This window comes from Haliaeetus albicilla, chromosome 1 (genome assembly GCF_947461875.1).
Source record: "Haliaeetus albicilla chromosome 1, bHalAlb1.1, whole genome shotgun sequence".
NCBI classification, from domain to species: Eukaryota; Metazoa; Chordata; class Aves; order Accipitriformes; family Accipitridae; genus Haliaeetus; species Haliaeetus albicilla.
In genome coordinates, this window is record NC_091483.1 from 34039763 (window position 1) to 34063735 (window position 23973).

Sequence of the window (23973 nt, forward strand, 5' to 3'; positions counted from 1 at the left end):
CATCAAAAGGCAGTTTTTGCTTGTGAACTTTACAGACTTCGAAATAGTTTTTTTCTCAGGAGTCATGTGGCACTGGGAGAAAACTACTAACTACGCAGTCTAATAATTATGGGAAAGGAAAGAAATGTCAGAGAAGTGCTGGCAGATCTATACTATCCCCAACCTGGCAAACGCAGAGTTAAATCTGGCACTGAATATGGAAAGCTTGAACAGATTCTGTGTGTACCATGAGAGGTTGTGATAGATGTCTGAGGAAAGATTATATTTAGAAGTCAGAGAGGTACTGGTATAGCTCTCTGAGGAACTTCATCCCAAATGTCAACACAGCTTTTAGAGCAAAAAAAAAAAAGTTTTAGTTTAAGGAAATTTTTCAGAGTATGCTATACTGGTGGAAAAACTGCATTATGAGAGTTGGTGCTGGTATAGACATATCAATAAAGACAGACTGGTTTCATGATCCTGGTATGTACAACTAATCCAGCAAAACTTTCCAGTGGAAACTCAGTCTGGGATTTCCTTTCTGCAGGGTGAGTTCATTTGGCATTTTGGCAAGCTCAGCAGCTAGAGTTAATTACTTTGTTAAACTCCCATGTAGAAAGACAATTTTTAATTTGCAATTGGTTAAATATGGGCTGTTGAGCAGTGTCAGATTGCTTTAGTCATGGCAATGTATTGTGAAAGGGGATAAAAAGTTGTTTTATTTGAACTGGAAAGCTCCTTTAGTGTTTTGATAAGTACTCTTACTGTGCTGGGACACTTAAACACCTACTGGATAGTTTACCGAGATTTCAAGTCTCAGGGTCAGCTAAAATGTAGAATTGAAGTGGTAGAGCAGCAGCATCAATGTTCCCCAAGCTGGAGTGTTGAGTGATATTGCTGATTTGGTCAGTACTGCATTTTGGTAGTCTTCAACTACCAGGCCGGCATGCTGGAGGAGTTGTGCTGACAGCCATCCAGCAGCGACCATAGGGCTTGGAGCAGGGTAGGTGGTCCTTTGGGGACGTGGAGGAGAGAAGCTTCATCACTTCCAAAGGTCTGGCCCCCTGGGCCAGGACATCTTCCCATGTAACGGCAGGGGACTGTTCATTGCAACAGGTCAGTCCTGACTGGCCTTGGAGGACTGCTCTTACCCAAGGTGAAAAGCACGGTGAGATGGGGATGGTGAGGTCCTCACTGAGGGGCCATCTGCCAGAGGAGCTGTGACTTTGAGGGGCAGGCAACACATGGCTGCTGGGTTCGCGTTTGTGATCCTAAAGTGTAAAAAAAAAACCAAAAAAACCCAAAAAAAGGCAGAAAGGGAAAACAAAATGTGTTTCAGGCAGAAAAGCGAAGCCACCTGAGACATGAGCTCAGCTGGGCTGTGAATTTTGACAGCTGTGGGCTGCCACTCGCTGCGATGAGCTCAGGTCTCAGGCTGTTGTCTGACAGCAAAATGTATCACTCATATGTAGCACGTATAAAAGTAGGTTGTTTTCTGTGCTCAGCCACATCTGTGCCAGAAAGGTATTTATTTAGGAAGGCAAGAGGAGGAATGAATGCTTTCTTCAGGCGAGCCACAGACACTTGTCCTGTGGAAGGAAATTAAGAGTGGTGTTTCCAAGACACAAGCGCTAGGGAATTACCCACTTAGCCTGGTACATCCACTTCTAGTGGTGCTGTAGGCTTTTGTGGGTTCAACCTGGCAGCCACATAGAGCCACAAAGCTCCCCTTCCTTTGTGGAGAGAGCTCTGTGTGGAGATCTGTGCCTTTGGCCTGGCTGAAGCAGACCACTTGAGCTGAAGTTAACCAACTCTCTAGGAACTGGTGCCCCAAAAGATACAAACAAGCTTTTTCAGTTGATGTCTGGGTTACTTTGTTGATTTTTTTAATATTATTATTATTTCTATATATTCAGAAGGTCATGTATTTCCATTTTTCTTGCCTGTCACACTACAGGGAAATATTCCTGATATTAGACATTGCTAGTTGCTCACTGCAGAGTGACAACTGAGTTCCTAAATCAATTGGTGCTGTAAGGCTTTTAGATAAAGCTGCAAACATTCTGCCTTGACTGTATGAAGGAAGCAAAATGAGTGAGTATTAATGGAAGTTAGAAATATCTGAGAAAATATTTGTGGTTCAAGAAAATTTTTCTGCAAGGTTTTGGACCACATGCTCAATGACACCTCTTTTTTTGTGGCCCATTGTTATCAAATCTGCATCCCTCCCAAACAGATGTATATCACTATAGCATTTTCTTTTCCCCTGAATTTACGCTCTTGTTGTGGCTTAACCCCAGCCGGCACCTAAGCCCCACACAGCTGCGTGTTGACTCCCCCCCAGCAGGATAGGGGAGAGAATTGGAAGAGTAAAAGTGAGAAAACTCATGGTTGAGATAAAGACAGTTTAATAGTAAAGCAAAAGCTGTGCACACAAGCAAAGCAAAACAAGGAATTCATTCACCACTTCCCATCGGCAGGCAGGTGTTCAGCCATCTCCAGGAAAGCAGGGCTCCACACATGTAACCGTTACTTGGGAGATGAACGCCATCACTCTGAACGTCCCCCCCCTTCCTTCTTCTTCCCCCAGCTTTATCTGCTGAGCATGACACCATATGGTCTGGGACATCCCTTGGGTCAGTTGGGGTCAGCTGTCCCAGCTGTGTCCCCTCCCAACTTCTTGTGCCCCCCCCAGCCTCCTCGCTGCTGGGGTGGGGTGAGAAGCAGAAAGGGCCTTGGCTCTGTGCAAGCCCTGCTCAGCAGTAACAAAAACATGCTCTGCATTATCAACACTGTTTTCAGCACAAACCCAGAACATAGCCCCATACTAGCTGCTATGAAGAAATTTAACTTTATCCCAGCCAAAACCAGCACAGCTCTGAAACTTCTCAGATAAGCATTAGCACTTTAAAAGCTCAGGTTTATAATCTGGAGGTGGAAATTGCTCATCGGACTTAAAACAAAATAAAATAAAATACAACCATTTCAAACTGTCTCAATGAAAAGCAGTTACGATGGATGTGTGTTGTATTTTAACCCCAGCCAGCAACTAAGCACCATGCAGCAGCCACTCACTCACTAGCCCCCCACCCAGTGGGATGGGGGAGAGAATTGGAAAAAAACCGCTAACTCATGGGTTGAGATAAGAACAGTTTAATAGAACAGAAAGGAAGAAACTAATAGTGATAATAACAATAATAAAATGACAATAATAATAATAATAAAAGAATTGAAATATACAAAACAAGTGATGCACAATGCAATTGCTTACCACCTGCTGACTGACAGTCAGTTCCTGAGCAGCAATTCCCCCAGCCCAACTCCCCCCAGTTTATATACTAGACGTGACATCACATGGTATGGAATACCCCTTTGGCCAGTTTGGGTCAACTGTCCTGGCTGTGTCCTCTCCCAACCTCTTGTGCCTCTCCAGCCTTTTTGCCGGCTGGGCATGAGAAGCTGGAAAATCCGTGACTTAGTCTAAACATTACTTGGCAACAACTGAAAACATCAGTGTTATCAACATTCTTCTCATACTGAATCCAAAACATAGCACTATACCAGCTGCTAGGAAGAAAGTGAACTCTATCCCAGCAGAAACCAGAACAATGTGACACAAGAAGACAAAAATAAGGAATTGCCACTAGGCCACACAAGCCCAAAACCTAATATCCAAATAACTGTTTCAGCTGTGGTTACTGAGAAGGGGAAAACTAGGTTTCCACATGATTATTTTTCACAGGGTAAAGCCCAGGAAGTTATGAACAGCTGCAGTATGAGCCCTCACAGATGGATAAAATGAGTGTGTTTTCTCTCCTAGGATCACTCTCATCATTAAACTTCTATTACTTGAAGTTACTTTTCCTTCAACATTGGAGAAGTTCATCAGCTTTATAATATTAAGAAAATACTTACCTTTTTTTTTTTTCATGGACATCTGTGTATTCATTAATGTGAACTTTGGGGTTTATGTTAATAGTGTTCTGGGGTTTTGTGTCATTTTCCATTGCTAAGTTCACTGTATAAACTAGCTAATAAATTTAATTTTGCTTTTTGTACAACCAAATCTCCATCAACTGCTGTGGAGCAGCTTCTGTCTTTCAGAAGAACAAGTGAGACCATTCAGAACTAAGTCCCTACCAAAATTATGTGCCTTCACACAGTGCAGTTGAATAGTTATGCCTAATCAGGACCATCTCAGCTCTTTAATGTGTATGTACCGGGAGAATTCAAATGACACTGTGATGGTATTAGTGACCAGTCTTCCTCTGAAATTGTATCAGTGTTTTATATTCCAGTTAATTAAATTTTACATCTGAGTGTTCAAACTGTATAAAAGCTTCTCCAAGAAGATTTGTAGCCTTAATGAATTTTGCTTTTAGAGTTGCAATGATTTGGGGTAAATTACAGTCTTGGTAGATAAGCAATCTATCATGGTAGATAAGTGATCAGTCATGGGGTCCAAAGTCAGCACAACTGCTCTGATATACACCTGCTGAATATGTGGTTCTAGATACCTAGAAAATATGTATTTTAAGAAAGTGCTATGTCAAGGAGTGGTACAGCATTGATGTGTCACTTACGTATCTGTCAAGTTTCTTGTGCTACTGTGTCTGAGTTCTAATCTCTATATCAAATGGTACACTTATCGATGTAAGAAGTTAGAAGGGAGAGTTAGTCTGCTAGTCTCTGTGATAAAGCCTCTTGGGTTGTCTGCATGATTGACAGCAGTTTTGAAGTTTTATCAGAGAACAAATTGATGGGCTAACCAATGGGTGGACATAAATTTATATCAGTTACACATTGTTAGTTTTTGCTAACAGTGCACTTTGCCCTGGTGTTTATTTGTGCAAAACCTGTTTTAATCTAGAGTATGAGGCGAAGTTACTTTGTAGTTAGTGTTAATAAAAAAAGGTCATTTGTCAAATGGAATAAAATATAGTAGTTTTAGAAATAACTAAGAAACAGTTTATTGAAATTGAAAGGGATGTAAAGAAGGAGCTGTGAATCTAATCTAGTGGTGGCTGGGATGCGGGAGAAAGTGGCAATAGTCCATCAAAAGTCAACGCTCCTCTCTGCAACCTGCAGCTCTCCTCAGTGGCTTTCTCATTCTCATAAAACATATAGCATCTTTTGCAGAATATTTTGAGGGAGATTTTTTTTTTCTTCCCTTGAACAATAAATCAATTTGCAGTACAGTGCGTTCATTATTTACTCTAGGTGTTTCATACTGTTGAACAAACTAGTCAGTGCTTTTTCTACAGGAAAGATAGGCTGGGCTGTGGTACATGACTAATTCTCCGTACAAGCGCATCACTGAGAATGTACCAGCAGTGACCACCTGGCCACCCATGCAATTTAACAATCACATTTTGAAGGCAGTATTTTGGCTGGTAACAAATATCCAGGAGATACTCAACACTGGGCTGAAAAAAAAAGGATTCCAACCATAGGGTATTTTCTGTGAAGTTACAAAGTCATTGCTGAAGTGCAAGGCCTGGCCCACAAACTCCTTCCCTGTGTTTGTAATGCTGAAGCCTGAATGATTCATAGAGCGGGAAGTCTGAGCAAACTGCTGAAGCCAGTGTGCTAAGGTGATTAATGAAAAGTCTGAACTGGTGCTTTACGATGTAGATGAGTCATTAATATAACAGACATGCTAACAAGCACAGCAGAGGGTTTGTGGTAGAAGGGTGAAGGAGTCATCCCTCCTTAGGCAAGCCTGAGCAACAGGGCTGGTTATCTCTCAGTGCTCGCAGGTGTTTAATTTAAGCTCGTTAGTTAAAGAGACACATATCCTCATAGTGTGTGATTAATATTATGATGAAAAACAATCACATGCACTTCAATAGGATTAACACGTTCAAGTGCTTTAGGGTATTGGTGCCCGCAGAACCCTACACCTTTGAAGAGAGTAGTGTTAATTCTGTGTTCAATGAGTTGAGCGTGTCTCCAGCCACTATTTGCAAGGTACTTAGCTTTGAAAGGGGATACAGTAATTAAAATTTATTTCATAGAAGCCACCAAGATGTACATATGTTCTGTGCATACAGATTGTGTAGCCCGTGGGGTTCACAACCCCACCTTCTGTTTATATTAATTCCATCTTCTTTTTTCATTAAAGTTTAGAAGACAGATCAATTTTTAATTTGAGGATTTTTTTTTTCTGGAGAAATGGTCAAATGGTGATACATTGTATCCACATGTTAAACAATCACAGAAGGAAAAAAATCCTTTCTTCCTGACTGCTAAATATTTAACAGGCTGATGAATGATCAAAGGTCCCGTTTAGGATTTGAGAATGACAAGATAAAAATGAATTTCAATTCTGTAACATTTGCATTTGTGACAGCAAGAATATGAGGAGCAATGTCAAATGCTTGAAGTCCTCCCACTTGCGCAGTGATCATTGAGTCATTGTGCTGATACAAGCCAATTTACAATACTTCACCCCTGCTATAAACATTGGGCCTAACTCAATTGGGAAATGGAAGCATCACCCACACAACACAAAGTACTGGAGTGGTTTTCTTTTGCATAGGGTAATCATCAGCAGTATACATAAAAAAAAAAAAAACTTCAGTGCTGAAGGGGTTCTGTTTCTGCAGTGAATAGTCATTGGAGGAATATTGTCTCCAAAGTTGCTTTGACTTACGTAAATCTTGGTTTCCACAGTTATCGGAACATGTATTAGGAACACACTTTGCTTGAATGTTGTCCCTTTATATGTGACTCTTAATGCTCCTATTGCATTGAGGGTACAGTAGAAGAGCTCTCTTGTTAACTGACTTAATTTGAGAAATTACAGGTGGATAAATGCTGAGTCTGTCTATTTCACTGGATAAAAATGGTTTGCATCAGATTTCAAAGATGTCATACCTTATATTAAGTAGTTTGTTCTTTGACACTTGAAACACTTGAGATTTCTGAAGTTAGTTCTTGATTCACTACAGTGTTTTTTTTAGTATTAAATCTATGTAAAGGCTTTGACTTCCATGGACCTAACTACTTGCTTTAGTGTATGCTTGAAAATCTTTTGCTGAATCAGGGCTTATATGAATTTAAATGTGTAAAAATAATTCAAGTTCAAGTAGATCAGCTTTTAAGCTTTCACTAGTAATGTTATTTTAAGCTTCTTTTATCAGATTGCTTACATATGGTATACATTTGTTGTCGCTGTTGCAAAGAATGTGTTGAATTCCTTTTCTGCAAGAATCTATTCAGAAAAATGCTTCTGAATATTTGTGGTACTAGTTATTATTCTGTAAATAGCTTTTTGAGCTAGATGCTAGATGGTCCGAGGCACATCCTGGCAGAAGTGTCTCCTGTTTAGGTAAATGTAGCCCTCTAAGCATCCACTCTTTATATGTATATGTTTGGAATGTTGCAAGTATAGGAAAGAGATTAATAATGTTAGAGCAGTCGCTGTTGCAATTTCCAATGCCACTGCCTTTCTTGGATAATTCTTGGCAGATGGGTGACTAAACCAGAGAATAAGACCCAGTTGGTTTGTTGCCTGCTCTTACAGAAATGATACACATGTATAACAGAAACCACTGCTATTTTCAGTAGTATGGTTTCTCATTGAATCTGCTTGTTGAACAATAATTATTATGAAATAGTAAACACGTCAACTGGCTTTATGCTAAAACACTACAAAAATTATCATACTTTAATGACAGCCATTGAAGTACACCTATGATGGGAATGCACAAATACTTATCATTAGATAACTGAAACAAAATGATTTGGAAATCATGATTAAAAGACAAATATAGCATACTGCTGAATTTCATTTAGTTTGTTTGTTCATGGCAAACTACATTTAGCCGCATATTCCACATAAGTATTTTCTAGTATGGCTCATTTCTAAAATGGCATTTGGACATAAATTCACCAGCTGGGTGTCTAACTGATACTGCTCAAGCATTTGCAAACACTTGGGCATCTGGCTGTGACAATCATGCAAGTGAGTTGTTTTGTGTTCAGATCTGCATGGATGATTCTCAAGATCTGGCTCTCATTCTCATCTGAAATGTTCACCAAGCAGCACATATAGAGAAACATCTTTATGTCTGGTAGCAGATAGGTTTTTGTGTTGTTTTCAAACTACAGGGAATCATTTCATAAATGCACATCTTTTTCTGAAGCATGGACTCATCCTGCCAGTCTTTTTGCATCATCCCAAGTATTGAAAATATAAAAGAGCTCCATCATAGTGAGAACATAAATGCTGAAGATGTTGTATTGCTCTGGGCAGCATATCAATGTCCATTGCAGAAACTGCGAATGTGGCTTGTAGGAGAAAGAACTGTAGTGACTGTAGTAGAGTTGCCACATGCGTTCTCTCAATTCCTCCTCTGTTTTAACTGAGTACCCTCGTCTCTATAGAATAAGCTTTGATAATCATTCTCATTGGCATGACATGCATGAAATTATTCTTCTACAACTTCATCTGAACTTCTGTAAATGACATGTAGCTGACTTATGCTGTGAATTTGAAGAAAAGTGGTTTGGTTTTGTTTTTTTCTATTTATCCCCAAAGTAGAGGGTGTAATGAGTGCAGCTGCTAAGCAGTACTTCACACAAAACTTCCTGACAGAAATGTGGTTTTACCTGCTGTTCTGGATGTAGTGAACAGAATGAATGCTTTACCTCAACTACTTTTTTGTGTGCTACCTCTGTGGTGTGTATGCATAATTTTTTCCTCTCGTATGCTTAAATATTAATGCAGCAGTGGCTGGAGTATGAGTGGAGTCCCTTCTCTCAAGTCAAAAAAGCAGATGTGGAGAAGAGGACAATATTTCCCTTTCATTACGCTCCTTGTGGCTGTGGGACCAACTACTTCTTGTGAATTGTAGCAGTTTATGGTGATTGTTTTGCTGTGACTCCAGTGCATTCCCGGGTGCAGAGGGCAGACCCCTGCTTAGCAGGTGAAGTTTGGGGAGCTACTGTGATTAATAATAGAAAAGGACCAGAGGGAACGTGTCATTCTAACAATTCTGACAACTAACATTCTATACTTCTTTGATCCTTTAAAAGCAGCTCTGCATTTTAATTTCAGATGGTTTGACAGAGTTTATTAATAGAAGGCTCTTTCTGGTAAAAATGGTGCAGTTAACAATTCCCCTTTGAAGCTCCATTTATGGCTGAGGAGATCATCAGCCCACACTGGTTCAGGTAGTTTTCTGATGTTAGACACCACTGGGCCTTGCCCTCCTTTTCCTCTATCAGCCTGATGAGCAGCATCTCTGCCCTACTTGACTCTGCTCCAAACACCAAGCAGCCACATGCCGGCTCTAGCAAGACTTACCTTGTGTGCAGCTCTCACAAATTGAGCACCAGAGATGTGGAATAGTGGATGCTCAACAGGTTTTTCCTAACTGCGTTGGATGGACTGAACAAGCTGGTTTAGTCCAGAGAAGACTGAAATGAGTCAGGGTAGCAGTTTTTCCAGCATCAAAGCCTTGCGACAGAGAGCAAGAGGACTGTGTCCACTGGGAATAGGACTAGAAATACTGGTGCTAAATGGTAGTGAGGGAGATCGAGGTTAGACACCAAGAAAGATGCTAACGGTAACAGTAATTAAGTGCAGGAATAGATTGCCTGGGGATGCTGCACAATTTTTGTCACTGGAGGCTTTTAAGGTGGCTTTTCGCAGACATCTGTTGGGAATCATTTAGGGAAAGCTGAACCTGCCTAAAGCAGAGGTGTGACTTAGGTGGCTCCTCAAGGCCACCCAAACTTGCACTCTTATGATTTTCTACATACGAAGAAGTGGTGAAGATTTTTATGATATGTATCCCTTTTGGAACAGCAGCAGATGTCTGAAAAGAGGATCATAAAGACAGGCTGCTCTCAGAGGTACAGGTATGAGTACAAAAATGGCTTAGTAAGGTGAAGAGTTACACCAGGCTTATATTGACATAGATAAGAGCAGAATTTGGCCTGGGAAAGGCTGTTTTGCTTTGAACTCCACTCACATGCACTGTAGAAGATAGCAGACTTCAGTCTGATGCTTTCCCTCATCCAAGCCAGAAATGAAAAGCAAAGATAACAGTAACAGTGCTGGGTGAGGAGGGAAAGAAAATGCAGATACTCAAGTATTATATATTTTAGGTACTAGTCCTTTCAGAGTGTCCTCACCTTCTACACCTTGCTAAGTAATCTTTACTAAATAATTCTTTCCACTTAGTTAAAAAGAATTCTTTCTTCTTCTACAGGAGAAGAATAAGCAGAAGAGATGTTTGTGATGTTTGTATTTCACGCCACTGGACTGTGAAGTAATCTTTCCCAATGCAAGTGAAAGCTCTGAATAGTTGTATACTTGCTTCTAGATGAAGAGGGATACTTCAGGAATATGAATTTTAAAATGCAGGCTGACTCTCTAGTCTTTTGTAGTGTTTGATCTGCTGCTGAATAGATCACAACTGCAAGAAATGCTCCTGAAACCTTTATAGTTCAAATAATTGTTGCAGGTGTTTTTCAGTGCAGCTGTTGTTTTTTTCCTTAGAAGAAACATATTTTAAAATTCCCTGGCTACATAAAGGGTTGTAATAGGTTGGAATTAAAGCAACACTTTAGAGAGTTGCTCACTGATAATAACTGAAGGGTAACAACTTCACTAACAGCATGTCCTGTCAATCAATTACAGCCTTTGAAGGTGACCGTGCTGCCACTAACTCTCCTGTCAGCCCACAGCTCAGTGTGCTGGAGAGTAAAAGCAAATGAGTCAATGCTGATTGCATTAGCTTATCCACTCATACTCTACAGAAAAGCAAAAGGAAGAAAATCCTACCCTCTTTCCACTACCTGTAGAGATCTCTTTCTTTAAAAACTTCCTTGGAAATGAGTGAAGTTACTTTATTGCTTTCTGAATGCACTCACACAAGATGGGGTACAGAACTGAAATGTGTGCTGTCTCTGGGGCTATGTGTAATGGGGTGGGAACTCATGCTGTTCATGATGCTAGAGGGTGGCTGGTCCTGCAGTTCTGTATAGGGGACTTTTTCTAAGACTAGGAGAAATAACTATGGTTTAGAGATTGCTGTTTTAGATAATGCAGCATTGAATGAACTGTTTGCGTGAGTGGAGAATTCTTTTAGAGGGAGCTCATTTTTGTCCTTTAATTTTGTCTCTTAGGAAAGAGAATATATACTCATGGAGTCTATAAAATAACTTCTTCTGGAGTTTATCTGCGCTAAAAATTTATGTACTGTTGTGATTATGATATTCAAACAGTTTTCAATAAAATATGGTAAAATAACTTTGCAGCTTTGACTGGGACCATGCTGTTTAAAATCATCTTTACTGACTTAATGGAGCCAAATCCAAACAATGTTGCTCATTTCTGTGCTGACTGCAAAGCTGATGTGTACCATTGTCTTAGTTAATGTGATCAGTCAAGATCATATATCATTATGTTCTAGCTTTATTTAATGAAGACAAAGCTCAGGTATCATACTTGGAGGTCATTCTTGGTGATGGGTTCATACAGATTGGAGAATCCTCCATTGCTGCAGGGGGACAGATGGGATTAGCTAATGCCATGGAGCTCCTGACAGATGTAGGGCCAGGCTGTTCTTAAAGACTTATTAAGGCGATTCCTTTAGGATCATATAAACCTAGTTCACTTATACTTTCCTGACAGGTTCCTTCATCTTTTCTCTCTGTTCTAGGATGTGATCATTCCTGCTGTATTCCTTTTGGGATATCCCAACATCCCCAGCAAAGTGTAGGCTGAATTCTATATTCAGGAGAAGGCACCCTTGGGCTGGATTAGACCAAGTAGATTACCTCACAGGCCTTGTTAATACATGAGAGAATGGCTTGCCTTTTTTGCAGTAACATGGCATTGCTGGTTTATATTATTCTTTGACTTTGTAATTCTTTTCTGTGTTCTGTTTGTCCTTCCTCTTCGATTTGGTGAGTGCCTAAGTGCAGCATATTAACACCTTTTCCTATTGAGCTGCATCTTATTTATTTCAGTCACATATTCAGCTTTGTCATGGTATCTTTGAACTATGTAGGAAGAATAACAAAAATAAACTCAGGCTGTTTATTGTTCCTTCTTAATGTGTAAGACTGAGCATACAGGTAAGTGCAGTCCCTAGTCCTTCTTCCAAATCCTTATTGAAAATAGTGGTATTACTGGACTCAAGATTTCTGTGAAACTGTACTCTGAAACTTCAATTTTGAGAATGTAAATCACTATGTTGATAGTGGATATTGTTTAAGCAGATCAATTACCCTAAAATATTTTTATTGACCTATGCTGCTCTACCTTGTTCAGGAGAATGTCAAGTGAGGCACAGCTGTGACCACCTGCCCCTGATGTGATGTTTAGTTAGCATATATCATTCCCACTATTTTGCAATTATAAATTCAGTCTTTCTAAATGATAAGCTCTAGCTTTTTCTTTCCCTACCTGTGGAGTTTTCAATGTCACCATAGATTTGGGAAGCTGAAAAGGGTGAAGCTGAAAGGACTGTGTGTTCTGCATGCATTTACATGCGTTACTGATGGCACATTCTCTCAGCTCCTAGGCAACCTGTTATTTTAAGTCACGTGTAATTAATGCACATGTCCATCACTTTAGAACTGATATGACCTGCTGGTCTGAGCTGGGCAATAGGTGGGTTCCCCATGTAATCCACATCCATTTATCAGCAAATAACATACCAGCAGCTCTAGTTAGTACTTCACCAGCCTGGTTAATGTAAAACATGAATCTGAGTTTGAGGAAAGTTGATTGCTCACAGAAGTGTTCCTGATGTACTCTGAACTGAGTTGAGTCTCATCTTTACAAGTAATACTAAATGGGGAATTTTAAAGGAAAGAAACAAAAATATACACAATCTATGTTGTATTGAAATTTGTTTTTCTAGGAATTTACAACAGTTCATAAATTTCTGTAAACAGCAAGTATTTCCAGCTATTTATAGACACCAAGAGGGACCTGTAAGCACAGACACTTAGACAGTCTTCATGTTCGTTCCTCTCTCTGTAGGCCTCAGTCTTTATCCTTTTCACTTTTGTCATTGCTAACTGAAGGGCATAAAAACATGAATCAAAATGCAGCCTGTAGCACTTGCAGGCACTATGTTAGCCTTTCATTGGAACTGTGCTATCGTACTGACATTTATTTGTTTAATTAAATGTCTCTTTTTCACTTCCACTTGCCATTTAAGGAGAAGGAGGGCCGTAGTCTCATTTAGTTATTGGTAGTCTAAATGAGTTGTGCACTGAACATCTAGTTTCGTTCACACATAATGCTTTCTCATCATTTCCTTCACCTAGGTGTTTAGCTTAGGGATAATTAAAACAGCTTACTTCTAACTAGTGCACAGGTATGTCTCCTCTCAGTATCTCTGGAGTAAAACCACTAGACTGCAGCTAATGCTTTGTCATTCGCAGCCAAGGCTTGGAGGCACTGACTATGGCAGTGAGTGAGCGGGAGCTTTAGAGCATGCTAAGCTAACCTGGCAGCTCAGTTATAACCAGTCAGCACCATATATTTAATACCTTAGGACTAGGACAGTAAATAAATTGAGGCCATTTTAGCATATCTTTGGTTTGCAAGTTGTTGGGAAATTGCTGTTTTGTTCAAGGGGTTTTCTCCCATCAGGTAAGTTAGACTTTACAGTCAAAATACCTGCAAAAAATAAGTTACCAAATGGAAAAGACAGTTATTTGTTCACTTAAGTCCAATATCTAGCCCCTAAATACCCTGATATTTGGTGGAGAAAAAAGCATACAAATTATTTTCTTTTCAAAGGGGAATTTTAAGCCCATTGGCACAGCAAATTGCTATTCAGCTTGTAGCAAGAGGTGAATTTGGACAGCTGCACTCGGTATACAAAAGGAATCCCAAAATTCTTTAAGCTCCACCATATAGTGGCTGACAGTTCCTGAAGAAAGTTCTTACAGGGTGCATAATATCAAATTTAAATGGGTTTAGTGAGGCTGGAGGGATATTCAGTTACCAGTTGTAAGGGCTTAAGGCAGCCCTGCTGAGTTATAGGTTTGGGGTGTGATAACAGGCGCTAGACCAACAGCTTTAGGGATAAACAATTTATCTCTAAATCATGGTGTGGTAATAAAGACGGATTAGTAGTACAATTATCCAGACTGTGACAACAGCAAATTCAATAATTCACTAGTACTGGACTAGACTTAGTATCCGGGCTCACAAAGATGTACGTGACCATGGCAGTCAGGCAGGCAGGAAGCAGTCATGGCTGCTTCTCCAGACGAGCTACTTGGATCAGTTGAAGAGCTCGGGGAATATCAAATTCCCTGATGGGACTGTCCTTTCCATTGCTGAGTCAGGAAAGCACTGTTTGGGCTTGTTCACCAAACACCACATCCCACATCTCTGCCAGTTCTGTCCTTGGTGTGCACAGGGCTCGGAAGTACAGTATAGGGCAATACTACCCTTGCTCTAATCTAATAGTACATGGTAATTTTTCAAGGTAATAATGCTATTGGATGTGATTTTTTTATTTTTATTTTTTACATTCTTATTTTTATTTCAAGCCCCCCCATGTACCAGCTGGTATGTATGTACAACAAACTGGACTATGTTAAAAAACGCTTTGCATAGAACATTTCATTGTAGGTCTCAAAGGACGTTCCAAAAGGGACTTTAAAGGTCTTTACAAAAGAGGTGTACCAAAATTACCTTGTAAACCAGCTTTTCCCCTGTTCTAATTCACTGCTTTTTCCATAGTGCCTCTTACCTTGGTTCACAGCTAGTCAATAATTATAAAACACTCAATAACAGACTGGCAAGTGATGTGTTGTGACCAATGTTTGTTGAGTTTATAGTAATCAATTTTGTTGAAATTAACTATGACTTCTTATGTTACATTAATTTGTTAGGTGTTTGAGGCAAGTCTCACCTTATTTTTATGTATATAATTGATTGTGGACAGTAGAGCTTTCTACTAGAGGAAAAAATCCTCCCACATCATCTGCATGGGAAATTTCAGAGGTCTCAAGAACAGATAGAAAATCAGAAAGTGTGAAACAACATGAATGTGAAAGTTTATGAGGGGAGCTTATCAATGTGTATAAATACCTGATGCGGTGGTGATAAGGGAGACTGAACCAGACTCTTCAGCGGTGCCCGGTGAAATAGCAGGAGGCAGTGGGCACTAAATAAAATGCAGGAAACTCCATTTAAATGTAAGGAAAAGCTTTTTCACTGTGCGAGTAGTCAAACACTGGACCAGGTTATCCAGCGAGATTGTGGTGTCTCCATCTGTGGGGATGGTCAAAACCCAACCAGGCATGGCCCTGAGCAACCTGCTGTAGGTGACCCTGCGCTGAGCTGGGAGGTTGGACTAATGATCTCCGGAGGTGCCTTCTGACCTCTGTGATTAGTGGAAGTGACTTCCAGGGTGATCTCCTCTTGCCAGTATAAATGTTTTAAGAGCTGACACTTTGGTAGCTTGGTTTATTTATTGCAGAATATGGAATCACTCCAGAAGGAAATAGTCTCCAGTAATCATGAGAATATACATGACTGTGGGACTCCTTCAGCATTCATAATGGAAAGAAAAAATGTGTTACTAGCCAGAGAGATAGTAAATTATAATGCCTAGATCAGCTGCTAAATTAAAATTACTGTACTTCCTTTTGACGTTGCTTTGGTCCATGACTTGAGATAAAATAATTTATTTCTGATGACAGTAACTTGGCGTTCAAAGACACGTCACCGAGAGGGCTGAGTGCACACTCCTGAAGGTGACCATTTCACCACATGGTGCTGACATAGGTGTGGTACCATGAGCAGATCACTTGGTCTCTGTTCCATGTGTACGGGATCTTAAACAGTCTCTCCCCTTCACCCAAGAGTGTTATACGGTGGGAAAGAGGTTGAAGGGAAAGAATGGGGTGTGATTTTCACCAAAAACACTGAAATAAGAGAAACCCATTTGGTGACGTTTCCTGTTAAAAGGAATAGGCCTGAAGTTTTGGCAAATACTCTATAATTTCAACAGGGCCAGGTCTTCAGGAAGACTTTTTAATTAGTTCGATTACTATTTTATTGCAAAAGTGGGTCATTTCACACTGTCATGCACATAGCTTAGGAGGATTCATTCCCATAGTAAAGGAAGAAGAGTCAAAATTTTTGAGCCATTGCAGCAAGTAAGTTCTACTTCACATCTTATTTTTGCCACTCTTGTATACCAGTTATTTTGTACCTGTTCCTTGAGTCAGAACTGGCCCCCAGGGTCATGCAAATGTACCACTTTACAATGATGGGACACTGTCTCCCCTTTGTTTGTAAAATTACATGAGTTGCTCAACAAAATGAGAGCACAGCATGCTTTGGGAGGGAGGCGTATGCCGTAGCTGTTCATTCCCAGGGAAGGTGTGGGTGGGCTTGCAAGGTAGCCTGATAGCATGTAGGTCTTGGGCTGTACAAGTCTGATAGTTATGAAGCTTTGGCAAGGCAGGCAGGAGTGCTGATAGCACAAACTGACACCACTATTGGTACCTGGGAACAGCAGTGTGGCGTGGTGTGCTCTGCTCTGGCTAGCCACAGAAGCTTGCTTTCCATAACAGGGGGTCTGAGAGCACAAGACTCTCTGGAGAAGTGGAAATACAAGTCTTACCCAGACTGACCATGCTTCAAACCAAGATATAGGTGGGCATTTGCTTTTTCTTATGGGAATCCTCAGGGGACAAAAAGAGGTCTTCACCTTGCCATTCTTTTAACACCTTGTTCATTGTTGAGTTGTAATTTTCCCTTTTTAAAGTGTTTTCCCTGCAAAAGAGCTCATGCTCCCCACTTAAAAACTGACTTCACCCCTGAGAAGCTTTTGTTTACCTTTTCAGATCTTCTAATAAAAAACTTTCCCTCTGGAAATGCCCTTCTCTATGGTTTAAGAATAGAGGTGGCAGCTTCAAGAGAAAAATATGTCTTTCATACTAAGACAAGAATTGGTCTGTTGGGTGTTTTTCCTCTTCCATAACTGAATTAGGATATGGAATTATTGATCATGAGAACATAAAATTGCATTTCTTTGTTTTAAAGGAGGTAAATAATGATGTAAGGTGTACCTTAGATGGCTCTGTGTTACTGGGGGTGGTTGTTTACTTTTGTGATATCCTAACTTTGGGGGGACAGTACCTCAGAAGGAGAGAAAGCCACCATTAAAAATGATGTGGTCACCTATGTGATACATTTAAACATAACAAATGTGACCTTGAGTAATGTCATTCTCATCTGAACTGCAGTGACATCAACATGAAAGGTGGTGTTTGTGTTACCGTTTGCAGCTGGACGAAGGTGATAAGCCTTTCCTAGGCAAATATTTCCTTTGATGGTTTGGTATGGCTTATGATTTGCTTCATTTGAAAAAAATATTGGTGTTGTGGTTGATGCTGTATTTCACTAGTGCTGCTGATTGTTTTATTTGAAGCTGTAGAGGAATCTCCATCCTGAACTCACTGAAGGAACTTGGGAAGATGATAAATTCAGCCCTTTTTTAGGCATTGTGCCTCTATAATCCTGATGGACAGTCCAGACCCATGGCAGAGGTTCCTAACAAACAAACAGCATACGAGCTTTGAAGCTCTTCTTTGAAATTCGGCTGGCAAATCTTTTTCTTCATCGTTACTAATGGTCCTGGCAGTTTCATTTGCTATCTGTTTTCCCGCTACAGATAACGTTAAGCTGCATGCTTTCTTCCTTGTGCAGCCTCAAGACTGATTTTGGGCACAGTTTTACTTGATGTACCAATTGTTAGCCGAAGCTGTTCTTTAATGATAGGGGAAGCAGAAATTAAATTATATTTTGGATTAAACAGGAGAGCAGTAGACTAGAGCTGTAGGTCCTTAGAGTTGATATGTTAGATCAAGTGCACAGTAACAGCTTTAAAACTTGTATCGCACACACACTATTTAGTTATTTCAGTCAAAGCTGGTAGGGATTGATGCTACTTCTCATAAAAGTAAATAGGCATAAATACTCCTAAAAATTTGTTTAGAAGCTAGGGTAATTAAATATTGCACATCAAATAATCTTAGCTCAAGTGTAAGCCGGGGCAGAACTGTAATTGGGCCTGTTTTTTTCTGATAATTTCATGCTTGAAAAGTTACCTGTCATGTTGAACACCCAAAATTATTAGTTCTTCTGGAAGACACAGGCCTAAATAAAGATACTGGCAACCTTATTCATTGGTGTCCCTTGACTTTTGGAATTTGTCCATGTTATTTATGCCATAGAGTAGCGCAGGGTGTTAACTGATAGCAGGCACGTGCATGGAGGGAACTTGGCAGAATAGTAGGCATTGACTCCACACAGACTATACTGTTTACTTCTAAAGCAAAAACCATATCTGGCTCCACTGAGACACAATGGGACCAGATATCTTCATACTGGACCTTTTGAAGTCTGAAGTAAGAGCTAGAGAGAATCCACATTATAGGTATAAATTCTGCACATCACAGAGTTTGATGATGAGGGTGAAAACGTGTAGATGCACATGCATCAGTGGCAGAAAAGATGACCGAACCAAGGAAGAACAGGATTCATATCTGGCACATAAAGTCACAATTTGTGCATGGAGAGATGCAGCAAGTGAGGAACAGAGTATTGTGACTAAGGTCACCTGGTTAAACCACAGAGGGAACTGATACGTGGCAAACAATGAACAGCAGAAGCATGAAAAATACTGTGTGAAGGTAAAGAGGGTTTAGTGCCACCTGTTTTGCATATTATTTTCTATTTCAAGTTAAACTTGCAGAGGTGAGTTTCAGGTTTAGCTTCTCTTATCCTCATTTTATCTAGATCCTAAATTTAATTTATCATCACTATCCTGTAAATTGCAGACTCTGAAGAATTACCTAATTCGTCTGGTTTGTGACTTACTTAATTTTGTATTTCTGTCTAAGCTACCAGCCTGCAGGGGTTTTTTTAAGTGAATTTCTTCCTGAGTGTCTGTAATTGTTTTTTAGTGCATTTCTGTCTAGATTGGCAACTGATATAAATCAGCGTGGTCACAATAGTTCCACTGAGCTACTCTGCCTGTTTTCATATCAATTTTCTTACAGTTCAGGTCAAACTCCTGCAGTCTTTGTTCTGGCAAAACTCATGTTTCTTCTCTGAGAACTTCTGTAGTAACAAATACTACAGGAATTGGCCCAATCGGAATGTTTTGGGGTTTTTTCCTTTATAATTTGTGTTTGTTTCAGATGGTAAATAGTAGCTATGATTCTAGGACAAAACTTAAGTAATCTTACTCAGCAAGTTATTTCTTACACCATTACAATCCCATTAATTCCAAGAGGCTGTTATGAAAATTGCTATGTAAAATAGAAGCAATTCTATAATGGTCAATAACAGAGGCCCAGAAAAAAGTGTAAGAAGCTGGGTATCAGGTAGTGCCATGTATCATGGACGAATACTGCATACAGTAACATGCTGGTTGGCATATTAAAGGAAAAAAAAAACTCTTCCCAATACAATTAGGTTCTAAAATTGAAGGAAAAAAACAGCATGGAATAGTCTGAGTTACAATAGTTCTCCCTTTTTTGGCTGCTTTGAAATGTATTGGAAAAAGGCTAAGACTCTAAAATAAACAATGAGTTATGAGAGGATTGATGTGTCTATAACATTAAAAAATACATAATTGAATTACTAACGTTAAAAATATATATACTTGAATTACTATTTCATTTGTGTGTCTTGATACTACCCAATTCTTTTGGCCTGCTTTTAAAACTACTTGTGCATACCTGTGACTGTATTCCCCCAAGTAGTTAAACAGAAATTAATGTGATAACCTACTTAAACAATTTGTGTGGGACTGTGTTTCCCAGATCAGTTTTTTAAGGAGCAAAATCTTGGTTTTGTTTGCTTCATGACTTGACCAAAGCATTTTCTGTGGGATTAAAATATTTTCCAAAGATATTCAGCAAGTTGGTGGCGGTACAGTTCTTTTGTTCAGATTGACTTGCTGGCCTGTCCGTGGCAAGAGAGAAATGGGATATCAGCACTTCAGCTATTTAGAAAGATGACAGTATTCATTCCCATGGATACCCCTGTGGAACACGGAGATCTCTCTGGACCTGATGTCCTCTAGCTCTTCACAACCCCTGGCAACCAAAGGACAGGCCAAGAAGTCAACCACTGAAGGGGAGGAAAGGCACGCTTTGGCATAAATGACAAGGCAAGCAGTTACAGTCTGTCACTTTTCTTTCCCTGTTTTAAATGTAGAATGAAGAAGGTTTCCTGCAGGAGGGAATGGTGAATAACACAGATGTTCCTGTGGATCCTGAGAATGAGGCTTACAAAATGCCTCCAGAGGTAAATCTGTTGTGGTATTCGCTGTGACTGCACGTAGGAGGAGGGCGTAGGAGGAGGGCACAGGAGGGGGCTGCATGCTCGGGTTACATTAGCCTGGCACAGGCTGGTGCTGTGAGCTGCAAGGGCACAGCAGAAGCGCAGTCCCTTTTGGCCAAGATCTCCCAGAGGTGTAGTGCTGGGAATCAGAAAATCCATTGCTCTCTTGATAGTAAAGAAGTTTAACAGGAAAGTATTGTGTGTGTTTCAAAACACTTGTGCCTGGGTTTCTGAGCAATCCACAGTAAATTTGTATCTTTTTCTTGTGTTTGATAGGTAATATGGGAAAAACAGCATCTTCAGAGATTGTTTTAATAGCTTGGCCATTTATCAAAGCATCATGCTTTGTAAAACACAATAATTCTTTATTATACTCTAAAGTTAATGCAATTATGGGAGTAAATTATTTTGTTTTTCATGAACCTGCTATCTAAAATATTACTACAATGTCTGGCATGATGCACTGGTAGTTGGAGTGGCAGTTTTACAGTAGTGCAGATAATTAGGCTGAAAATGAGAGGTATAAAACATTTAGGCCATGATCCAGTAAAAGACTTAAAGTCACACTTGATCACTAACACCTTGAATATCACTGAAATTCTGGGGGCTGCTCACATACCCATAGTTAAACACACGTTTAAATGATTTACTGACTGGTATGAGTATCTGCAGCACCTGGTGTGCTGTTCAGCCCAGAGGCAGTCCTCCTTGCTCTCCAAGTGAATTGCCATGGGTGGCTTCGTGAGTTCCTGGCAACATCAACTGAATGACGTGTTAACCACTGTAAAAGCCTAATTCTTCTGTAAATACCACAGCTTGTCAGGTACAGTATCCGGAAGATGTAACAAAATAATAATAAATGGCTTGCAAGATCCCGATCACATGGAAAGCCATAATATTTTGGCATTGAATCCACTAGGACTAGAACAAGCAGTGAAAGTAGGATGTATTTATCTAAAATACTAGTAGCGCTGATTTCTGCTCTCCTCATTAGGAAGAGTATCAAGACTATGAACCTGAAGCATGAGAGTCCTTTCCTTCCTTTATATCTCCTGAAATCTACTAACTACTAAAGACGTCCCATCCTGTACAAGTGCTGAGTTCCAATGTGCCCAGTCGTAAAATTTTTTTACAGTTTTTACAGTGTATTTTGAAGTCTTCCATCAGCAATGATTGGAGTATCTGTGACTGCATCCACCTTGTTTCAGCATTTCCCTCCTGCTGAAATGAAAGCTGGTTGGCAGGGTCATTGTTGTGCTGTGGATATTGTGGCTTCAAGTTTAAAAGTTGAAAAAGAAAATATTAAATAAAAACACCTAAGTGTCTACTGCTTATTTCTAACTCTGTACATGTTTTGTTGATAGGCTGTCAGTAATTTGATATTGTTTATGATACAATTTTTATTTGTTTCCTATGACTATTCTTTCTGTGCAGAGATGACTTATTGTGAGAGCTTTATATATATATATGTGTATGTATTATACATATTAAAAAAGTAACTGAGCATGAACTATGCACCTATAAATATTAGCTGTTGAAATTTTATTGTTTTGTGATGTGTTTTATTAACTTGTGTCTGTAAATAATGGTGTTCAACTGAAGCAAATAAAATGTAACCCATTAAAAATGAACTTCTAAGTTAGTGATGATTTATAACACCTTCTTTCCTCTCCAAAAGCCCTTGTTAAAGCATTTAGGGTGTGTTGCTTCCTGTGAAGGAACTGGAGGCACAAACCCAGCAAAGAGAAGCCCAGTCTATATAAAAAACAGTGAAGAAGGAGAGTATCAGGTCTGGTACCTCAGCTGGAGTAAATTGTTGACAAAATAGATTCATTTGTAGTGCTAATAAACTTTCTGTTGTAAGGAGAACCTGAGAGTGAATGAAGCCATTAATATTGGGCTGCAGCAGATTATTAGGAAATCATGAGGCCCTTTGAAGAATTACTGTTTCAAGGTTGTTAAAGTGCTGGGCTATACAGAGGAGTGATGCATTAATTGCAATCAATTTGTCTTGCATAAAGTCCCATTTAGCAAAAGTTCAGTCTACTGTCTGTTTTTAGACACAGTAATTTTAGTTACTGTGTTGCCTGGAAACTTTTCCATATAGTAAAAAGATTTAAATGTGAGATGTTTTTACTTCTCTCATGTTTTATTGTGTGTTATTTTGGATCAAATATTGTAACCTGAATGATACAGTGGTTTTTTGTTTACGGTTCTCTAATCCTGAGTAGGATTTTGATCTTCCCTTACAGCTAGTCTTTCCAGTGTTCTGGGGCATGGATCTTAAAACAAGGAAATATCATTGTCTGTTTTTGTAAATGGGGAAACTTAGGCACAACCACATAATGCATGTCACTGGTATGTACAAAAAGAGACCCAAAACCCTGGAGGCTGAACTCTTCAACTTATTCTTGAACTGAGCTCCTTTCTGGCTTTCTGCAACCTTCCTGGTATTAGCATGCCCAATGTGGAATAGATCTTTCCAGGTATGTAACCATCCTAGCTGTATACAGTGGGAGCTGATGGTGTAGTACTGTGAGCCAAAAATCACATGAACGTACTGGTTTCACGATGCTTAGAAAACCGGTGCTTCAGTTTCCCGTGTCATCCCCCAGTCCCAACCTCATATTTCTAAGGAATTTCATTTATTTCAGAAGAATTGCTATCAAGCTCTTTTTTCAAAGCAATTAAAAATCCCGTTGATCATTTCAAACAACTTGTGGATATTTTCATCAATAGTTAAATTGCTTAATGGAGCCTAAAGTCCTATGCTCTTTTGCAGAAATCTTTCATGATAATCTGTAACAACCCACTAACGATTTGCAGTCTTCTTCACAGGTGGTGTGTCGAAAGAATCTCTTGACCTGGACATCACTACTGTTAAAATTCATCTTAATGCCTCAGTGGCAAATCTATTGATTGTGTCCATGGGAAATTAATATCAGGACAGGGCACAATGTAAGATACTGCTTTTATAATTATTAATGTTGTTTAAGGATCTTTCTGTTGCAGTAGAAGGATTCAGGAAGAAAAGCTCAGTGCTCTAGTGTGATTTCTATTTTTTTTATACCCCCGCCCAGCTTGCTAGTAGGGACTCATCCACCAAAAGCAACAACTGAGAGCAATCAGATGCCTGATGCTTCAGGAAATAGCACTGGAAATAGCAGCCTAAGTAGAATACTTATTTCTGTTGTTCATCTTCTCTGTCTTCTCTTCCGCAGCCCACAGGAAGAGATTGCTCTATTGTTTCTCTATTAGGGAATCAAATTAAACTGTTTGGTTGCTCACATGTTGCAAATAAGTCGTGTACTTCTTAAATAAGCTGTGGGGAGCAGTATGTCGTAAAAAACAGTAATAAGAATAAATTGACTCCTGAGATTTGCCCATTGTCTGAGCATGTAGGAGTTAATTATTTCCTTCTGTAGGTTAACATCAGCAAATCATTCAGAGTTTTCAGGTCATTTAAAATGTACCATAAGAGATCAGTTTAGTTCTTGTGCCTCTTGCAAACATGCCCTCAGATGGCCCCGGAAGTCCATGGGACCCCTGGTTACTATGGCAGCACAGTGTGATGCAGTGCTCTGGTAACAAGCTGCATTTTAATTAGATTCCTTAAGGGCTGTCTGACCATTCTT

General features: G+C 39.7%; 1 protein-coding gene across 1 annotated transcript in view; it reads left to right on the plus strand.

Moving 5' to 3' along the window:
* Window positions 1–21969, plus strand: part of SNCA (synuclein alpha) — a 72668-nt gene extending 50699 nt beyond the window's left edge. Inside the window, exons 5-6 of the mRNA XM_069784641.1 lie at window positions 20213–20302; window positions 21333–21969. Of these exons, the coding sequence (XP_069640742.1) occupies window positions 20213–20302; window positions 21333–21365 (123 nt within the window). The 3' untranslated portion in view covers window positions 21366–21969. The remainder of the gene's footprint in view (window positions 1–20212; window positions 20303–21332) is intronic.
* The last annotated feature ends 2004 nt before the right edge of the window (window positions 21970–23973 follow it).